We start from the raw sequence: 8,440 nt of genomic DNA, 5'->3' as shown, positions 1-8,440 counted from the left end.
TCCGGCCCCTTTCCTCGGGGAGTTATAGCAATAGCAAACGCTGTTGGGCACTTGCTAATAGCGAAATATCTCCTCTTATAAGCGCCATGCATGTAGTAATTTCTTTAACAGGGATGCTGGCCCTTGCTTTCAGTGCTGACCCCGAAAACTGCTAAGTTAGCCCAGTTTCGGCCCATAGTAGGAACTTCATCAAGTTTTTTGCAATGTCAGTTGCAGATTTTAAACGTGTTCTGGAGCGGAGAACCTTTTTAAAAGAGGGGTCAAAAGAGAGAAGAAATGGGGCTCGGCGAACTTCCTCTTTATATAATCGGCCTTAATTACGCCTTAGACTTTTCAGTTTTGGCGTGATTATAACCCTTGAGGGATCGCCTAATAACAACTCTGCTGACTGCTCCTGTAATTAACTCCTAATTTATTTCAAACAGAAAAAAAAAAAAAAAGTCCCAGCCTCTTCCGGAAGAACCAATCGGAGGCTAGCGTCCGTGTCGTCAGCGCCAGGGCCAGCGCGGATTGGCTGAGCCCAGTCTCTCACTTCCCCTTGGAGGAAAGGCACGGCTCCTGGCGCGCCCCTCCCGTCTCCCCCCCAAAAAGTTTGAGTTGCAGCTGCCGGGTTGCCAGCGGAGTCGCGCGCCGGGAGCTACGTAGGGCAGAGAAGTCATGGCTTCTCCGTCCAAAGGCAATGACCTGTTTTCGTCTGATGAGGAGGGCCCGGCGATGGTAGCCGGACCGGGCCCAGGGCCTGGGGGCGCCGAAGGGGCAGCGGAGGAGCGCCGCGTCAAGGTCTCCAGCCTGCCCTTCAGTGTGGAGGCGCTCATGTCGGACAAGAAGCCGCCCAAGGAGACGTCCCCTCGGCCAGCCGAAAGCGCCTCCACCGGGGCCACCCTGCGGCCGCTTCTGCTGCCTGGCCACGGCGTCCGGGAAGCTCACAGCCCCGGGCCGCTGGTCAAGCCCTTCGAGACCGCCTCGGTCAAGTCGGAAAATTCAGAAGACGGAGCGGCGTGGATGCAGGAACCGGGCAGATACTCGCCGCCGCCAAGTGAGTGCCTGCGAGAGCCGGGACCAGGGGTAGATGGGGTGCGCGGGGTACCGGAGGGAAGTAGGGGCCAGTATTCCAAGCTATTGGAGGCCCCTCTGTATTATGCACCCCCTAAAGCAAGCATTGCAAGGTCTTGGCCCCTTAATATCCCCAGAGTCCAGCGGCATCCAGGACACCTTCTGGGTGATACCCGCGCAGCGCGTGTTCGGGATCCCCCAGCTGTACTAAGTATTCTATACAATTTCCAACTCCCTGGTCTTTGAAGGGCGAACCCAGCTGGGTTGGCGGGGGTCGCTCGGTTGTCGTTTTCTCTAGCCCACAGCCCTGCGCTCAGGCCACTTCGCTTTTTCTCACTGTCCATCGGGGTTTCAGTCTAGTAAGTGAAGAAGGATTTTCGTTTAATATGCACCCTAATATATGCCAGGCAGAAGCGGAGTGTCTTACTGTTTTTCAAAGTTCACAATCCTGCGAGATATGCCCTCATTTTAAAGATGAGCTCGTTAAAATCTAATCGGACTTTGGGGTAGCAGTGACCATCTTCCCTTGGTCCCCCGGGCATCGAAGCACGATCCCTCGGAGGGATGGCGGCAGAGACCTAGGCGGCGAGGAAGTAACTCCCGACGGCCGGCACGTCGCTTCGCTGGGAGCGGGCTGGGGTCAGCGGCGTGGGGCTCCGCTTGGCTCAGAGTAATAATTAACAGCATTCCAGCAGCGCTTGAGTTTACAAAGTGATGCTTATTAGTTCACCAGATCCCGGTCATCGCTGGAACCTCGAAGTGTGGGCAGAAGCCCGGTACCCGTGACTATCTGTTTTCAGACACCCAGACTTTGAGGATTGAACTTGCTTGAGCCAGGTCACCAACAGGGGCAGAATTGGGCAAGGGGCCCTGGTGTCCACGCCCTAGCCCTGGCTGCCTTTGATCCTTCTACCCAGAGAGACCAAGCAGAGGCAGAAACACCTGCACCCCGCTTCCTGCCAATGAGGAAGAACAGAGAGGCCCAGGAGAGCTGATTTCTCTTCCAGCATTTACATCTATTTTGGGGCCTTGGGTATTTTTTGCAATTTGGACAAACCATTCCATTCCCTATAGCTCCTTTTACTTATATCTCCTGACCTTTAAGATTTCTCTGCCCGCACTGTACCTCTAGGAAAGGTAAGAGAGAAGGGGCCTGCAGAGGGATTTTTTTTCCAAAGCTAGGAGCATCCCATTTTACCCTATTTGCATCCACTGGGAAAACTCAGATACAAAGTATTTTGTGAACAGAACAGGGCCATATAACCAGACATCAGTGGCGGTCACCTCTGGCGTCTTTCTCCACCCTGTTAGAAACTCCAAAAGATTCAAAGGGCGTGGAGATTAAGGACTCAGAGAATTTAAACTCAAGTTTGCACAGTGCTTTATAGCACTTTTCACCATATTATCTTATCTGATCTCTGTGTGGCTGAAGCCAGCCTCCCAGTAACAGATGAGGACATTTCAGCAGAGTTCAGAGGAATCTGCACACATCGAGTTTGGGCTTGACAAGAAAGGCTTGGGGACATTTAATGATCACCTACCTGGTGGCAGCCCAGGACTCTGGGCATTCTAAAATTTGGTACTCTGAACTGCAGGATCAGTATTAGTTACCCATTTTATTGATGGTGAAATAGAGGCTCAGAAACTTTAAGGAACTTAATTTGTTTTGACAAATATTGAGTGTCTGTGTATTCATAGGCCTGGGTCAATTCCCAGCCTCCCATCAATGATTCAGACCTTAGAGGGAATAGTGTCCAGAGGTCAGAGATTTCCACTTCCTTAGGTTCTTGGGGTTCTGTAAATATGCCTGCCAGGGCCCAAGGTAAGGCAGCCCTGGATGTGGCCTTCTCGTGAGAAAAATCGGAGATTATGAGAAAGGATGTAACTTTAAAATAAACTTTAAACTTTAACTTTAAAGTTTGTTTTAACTTTAAAACAAAAAGTGGGTCAGTCGTGGTTTAGGCCTGGAGATGGCCTCGGAAGCCCTGTGGTAGAAGCAGTGGGTTCCGGGAGCCTAGGGACAGAGCCTGGGGCAGGAGGGAGCCACTTACCCAGGCCGGGTTTTGTTATTCATAGGCAGTAGGACAGAGGCTGTTTTGCTTTGTATAATCTCATCCTTCCTCAGGTTTAAAATGGAGTAGGGGTGGGAGGGTGAGGAGTGGTATGCTGGGTAGGAAGCCTCATAGCCTTATAGCTTTGATATACCGCAAGATACCGGTCTCCTGGACTTCATAATTCAAACGCAGCCCCTAGGATCAGCAGAGTGACTGTGCCCAGGCACGGAGTTCCTTTCAACAGGGGCAAGTGTAGACTCTGGAAGCTTGGTGTCTGTGCTGTGACCACTGGGTTCTCCCAAGCAGCCCGGTCAAGTCTTTGAAGGGTGAGAATTTCACAGATCTCTGAGTCTCTGTTGTTATTTTATTTGTAAATTAAGAAGTAGGCCCCCCTAGCTCTCTGGCTTACTTAAGGATTAGCATATGCAAAAGTCTGCACTCCTGTGGTAGTTTCTTATCCATCCCTTGCCCAGACTTCTGGTTTTTGACTGAGTGCAGAACCCCACTACCTCTTTCTTTTTAATCACTTAAAGTGATGGTTAATAATGTCACATTAGGACAAATCCATTTCTTGTTGGAAAGGGAGGCTAGGTTGGCACTTGTGCTGTGTCACCCTCAACTATGAAGTGTAAACTTTCTTGGGCCACCAAAGTAACTAAACAAGAAATGTGACATTCTCCCTTTGGAGTACTTACTACTGTGGCTGCATTTGGAAAATTAGCATAGCTCATAAAAGCCAGATGCAGAAAATGAATTGTTTAGCATCTGTCCCTTAGCTCCCCCCTCCCTGGCCCAATTCCCTTTAAGGAAAAGCCCAAAGTTAGTTGATTCTATGGAATTACAAGGATGCTCGGTCCTGTGACTTCCTAAAATTGAATCCATTTTAGAGTCTGGATGCTGTTGGCATACCTTTATTTTGCTTGTTATTCTTTCTTTCCAAACTCCAGCAACAAGCTAATCATTTACACGTTTGCTATAAACCATAGAATGGGTAGGAGAGATGACTAAGATGTCATCACATGCTCTCAATTCAGGAGGCAGCATGATTTCCCCTGACATTTACATTTATGGGCAAGCTAATTTTTCCCTCCTTCTGTAAAGTTTATATTACAGAAGCACCCAGCCAAGAAAGTTATCCCACATCCAGATCTGTGAAATGATGTTCAGGCTTTATAATCTGTAGACTGGAGGGAATGACAGCTGTGTGGTTGTTTATTGCATGAGGCTGCTCCCCAATCCAAAGATGCTATTAATTTACCACAGACCTTATCGGCACAATTATCCTTCATAAATATGCTGATGCAATCCCAACATTTCCTGGTACAGAGAGGGGACCAACTCAGTTTATAAGATCTTGTTAGTTTTCCCTCTTATATATGATTATTTCAGCATCCTAGGGATGTGAGGATTATCATGAACCACCCCCCCTTTAAGATGAATCATCAGGAAGAGATGGGGTTTTGTTTTTCAGAGAACCCTCAGCTCTCTTGCCATATCAGGGATCTGTTCATGTTTCATGATCTCTAATGCTGTTTGTTTGCCATTATAGAAAATTCTGTGACACCATTTAACTCCCCAACTTTTTGTAACAAGATTCAATTTTTCAAAGCAAAACAACAAATCCATTTAAGTCTGGTCCTTCTCAACCCTCCACCACCAAAAAACACCCCAACCATACATGGTTTTCACTGAGGTTCCTTTTTGAACGATGAAGAGGAGCCCCTCCCTCCCGCGCCCACATGGACATACCTGGTGACAAAGCCACTTTCTTTTGCTAACTCACTCTCCATTTCTGTTCCCTAGGACACATGAGCCCCACCACCTGCACCCTGCGGAAACATAAGACCAATCGGAAGCCTCGCACACCCTTTACCACATCCCAGCTCCTCGCTCTGGAGCGCAAGTTCCGCCAGAAACAGTACCTCTCCATCGCAGAGCGGGCAGAGTTCTCCAGCTCTCTGAACCTCACAGAGACCCAGGTCAAAATCTGGTTTCAGAACCGAAGAGCCAAGGCGAAAAGACTGCAGGAGGCAGAACTGGAAAAGCTGAAAATGGCTGCAAAACCTATGCTGCCCTCCGGCTTCAGCCTCCCTTTCCCCATCAACTCTCCCCTGCAAGCAGCATCTCTATACGGTGCATCTTACCCTTTCCATAGACCTGTGCTCCCGATCCCTCCGGTTGGACTCTATGCGACTCCAGTGGGATATGGCATGTACCACCTATCCTAAGGAAGACCAACTCAATAGACTCCAGGACGGATGTTTGTTTAAAAGCCTCCCCCCTCCCTCTCCAAGAAGACAGTCCCGCTCTGCAAACCTTGCATGCACCACCCTCAGCCTCAGCGGCTAGGTCGACAGGGCCACAGACATAGTTCGAATTGCTTCTTTTGACTGGAGACACCCAAGCCCCGTTTTCTTGGTTAATCTGCCAGATGCGGCGCCCCCGCCACCTTCTCCTTTCATAAAGATTGGCTCTGACGGTTTTTATATATAAATATATATATAATAAAATATAATACGTTTTTATACAGCAGACATAAAGATCAAATTATTTTGAAAGGCAAAATTTATATATATATATATATATATATATACTTTTTCTCTATATATCACCTTCCTAAAAGAGACTGCTTAAGTCTACCTGTTGTTTTTTTTCTTATGGGGGAGACAAATTATTTGCTAAAATTGCTGAAATCTGGTGATTTGGATGGAATAACTGACTTTAGCTTATGGAAAACAAACATTAGAATTAGACATTACTTGCATAAGGAGTAGATATGGAGAGATTCCTCCCAGGGAAGGGACACACCATGTTTTTGCATTTTTCATGTGCGTTAAAAACTCACATACATTGAAAACTCACTAGACATGACCCTATTTGACCCTATATTTTCCCCCCTTTCCACCTTGTTTATTACACATTATTAAAAGTTTTTGTAAGATCAATAAAAGGAGATGAGAATCCTGAGAGTCCTCGGGGGTAAGGTGGAAAACAGAGGTCCTTCCTAATTCTTCTCAAGGCTGTTGCTTAACTTCATTTCAGATAATTGGGGAGTGAAAAGTTAAAGCATGTTGGGAGGAATTGATGGTTTCTGTGAATCACTAGGTATGTCCTCACACATTGCAAAGGCAATTTGGGGAAGGGCTGTAGTTAATTCTCTGCTTTAAAAAAAATGAGTATCTTGTAACCATTATCTATATGCTAAATATTCTTGAACAATGAATAGATCCAAAATGAAGAAAATCATGCTTTCTCTGTGTGTGTACCTATTGTATGTGCTAAACTTATTAGAAAAATTTATATACTTTTTACCATGTTGGGGGCAGAGGGTAAAGCCATGTTTTGACTTGGTAAAAAATGGTGTTGTCAGACAGCCCATATAGCTCCTTGGTATTTAATCTTTCTATCCAGCTCCCCTCCCTGCCCCAAGTATACTTTTATCCCTTTGAAAGGGTGCCTTGTATAATTTTATATATTTTATTGAAGAGTTATTTCTTATCTCTTATTCTGAATTAAATTAAACGTTTGTTTTACTGCAGTAAAGTCTGTCCAAAGTCACAATTATTTTTAAGAGGCGCTCTGTGTTCTTTAGCTGGACTTAGCCCAGAAATGCCACCCAGATGGGGGAGGGGGCCTGGTGATTTTTATGATGATTTTAATGTGAATCAATCAAGAGCTGTGGCCAGATTCAGCCCGGGGTAGGGAAGTCCATTGAAAACAGCAAAAGACTTTGAACTGCTTCCTTTGGCAGCTTGTGTTACTTGTGTTACTCATGGAAAATTGCTATTAGGAGTTTTTCAAATCAGTGAAAGATGAGCTTAGAAGTGGCAGGGCCCAGGGATAGGCCAGAATCTGAGGGGTTTTTCAAGGAAAAATCTTGAACTTGAAATCTCTCAGCTAAACAAAACAAGCTGAGGGAACGGACCTATATAGTTCTTTGCAAATGGTGATGGTAACTGGATGCATTCACTTGGCGGGGTGGGGTGCAGGATAGATGGATGCCTGTTACCCTTTCAGGACTGTGTCAAATCGCATTCAGCTTACCATTCCTATCTCCCTTCCAAGGAGATCGATCTTGAACAAATTCCCTTTTCGGTTTGTAGGGGGAAGGTAGTCCATTCAAGTGCCCTTTGCTTTGCAGTCTGCCTTTCCACTGGCTACGGAACGGGGGTCTGGCTTGGGTTTTGAGGCATCACCATGAAAATAAATTGGTAATGGGTAGAGGAAGCGGGGAAGAATCAAACTCCGCTTTCTGTTGCACAAAGAAGCCAAGTGGCCATTGATGATACCTTTCCGAGGTCTGTTTCTGGATGAGGGGCTCCGGTGACCCTCCGAACGAGTCGGAAGGGAGCGGAAAACTTGGTGGTGCGGAGACTGAGGTGGGGAGACTGGAACCTGACACCTACTAGCACTAGCTCTTTCGTCCCAGTTTGCTTTGTGCCCACACCCGGTTTAGAGGTGGGCTCCGGAAACCCCATTTTCCGGTCGGGCAGAGGCTCCCAAGGTTTGGCGGTGAGTTTCTCCTGCAAAGTGTGATCCAAACCTGGGATCTCCTCCGAAGCTGGGGTCCGATCGATTTCTTCCAGCTCCGCCACTGCACTCCGGAGCTGGAGTGATCTGCAGGAGCGTCTCAAACCTCCCCGAATGTATGCCCTTGCCATCCCGCTGGGCATCTCATTTACAGGATGCGCTTTCCGAAGGCCGAAGCCCTTCCCGGTTTCGTCAGCAGCAGCCAAGCTGGGTCCCTAATGAACCAGCCCATCGAGTTTCTTTCCCGGGGCCTCTCAGACCCCAGCCTCCGGCGGTCTCAGACCAGGATGGGGGATCCGGAGACACTGCCGCCTCTGGGTTAAGAGTCAGCTTGCCCCGGAGAGGAGGGTGTCACGGGCCAGAGTGGTTTTCGGAGAATCCGGGCTGCGTCCTGCGTGGTCAGCCGAGTGGATTGGAAACGGTCTAAGCGCCTGCGCATTTCCTCAAGCGGCCTAAATCCCAGCGAAAAACAGGCCGGGAGAGGGGAAAAGAGTCGCTCGGGCTCCAACACATGCACCCCGGAGCTCCTGGGTGGATGGGGTTACCTCCTACTCGAGGACGTGGCCGGGTTACCGGGGCCCAGATCACGGCCAGAGGTCCGCGGGGCTGCCGGTGCGCTGTGCTCTGGGGCTCCCTCCGAACTGCCGGCCCCGCCTTGGGTTTGGCAGCCGCCAGGGTCCCTGCGTATGTCAGGCTTGGTATGCCAGGCGTTTCAGGGACCAGAGCAACAACCTGCGGTGACAGAGGGCCCTAAGTCACCAAGGACCCGCGCAGCGCGCCTTGGAAATGAAAACCGAAGATGT

General features: G+C 48.4%; 1 protein-coding gene across 1 annotated transcript; it reads left to right on the top strand.

The window, feature by feature from the left end:
- Positions 1–613: 613 nt before the first annotated feature.
- MSX2 (msh homeobox 2) lies at positions 614–6,643 on the top strand. Its single transcript, XM_081519796.1, has 2 exons — positions 614–1,036; positions 4,911–6,643. Exons 1-2 carry the CDS (start codon positions 658–660, stop codon positions 5,333–5,335), a joined length of 804 nt encoding a protein of 267 aa, XP_081375922.1. The 5' UTR covers positions 614–657; the 3' UTR covers positions 5,336–6,643.
- Positions 6,644–8,440: the final 1,797 nt, after the last annotated feature.

This window comes from Giraffa tippelskirchi, chromosome 8 (assembly GCF_054371585.1).
Source record: "Giraffa tippelskirchi isolate mGirTip1 chromosome 8, T2T-mGirTip1v1.2.pri, whole genome shotgun sequence".
Taxonomy (NCBI): Eukaryota; Metazoa; Chordata; class Mammalia; order Artiodactyla; family Giraffidae; genus Giraffa; species Giraffa tippelskirchi.
The sequence above is the reverse complement of the archived record's forward strand: the minus strand, read 5'-3'. Positions and strand labels throughout refer to the sequence as shown.

What these genes read in the sequence shown, in the direction of transcription:
- MSX2 (XM_081519796.1), top strand. Translation starts at nt 658, where the DNA reads ATGGCTTCTCCGTCCAAAGGCAATGACCTGTTTTCGTCTGATGAGGAG. An exon ending in CAGATACTCGCCGCCGCCAA is followed by an intron (nt 1,037 to 4,910) that starts GTGAGTGCCTGC and finishes TCTGTTCCCTAG; the next exon opens with GACACATGAGCCCCACCACC.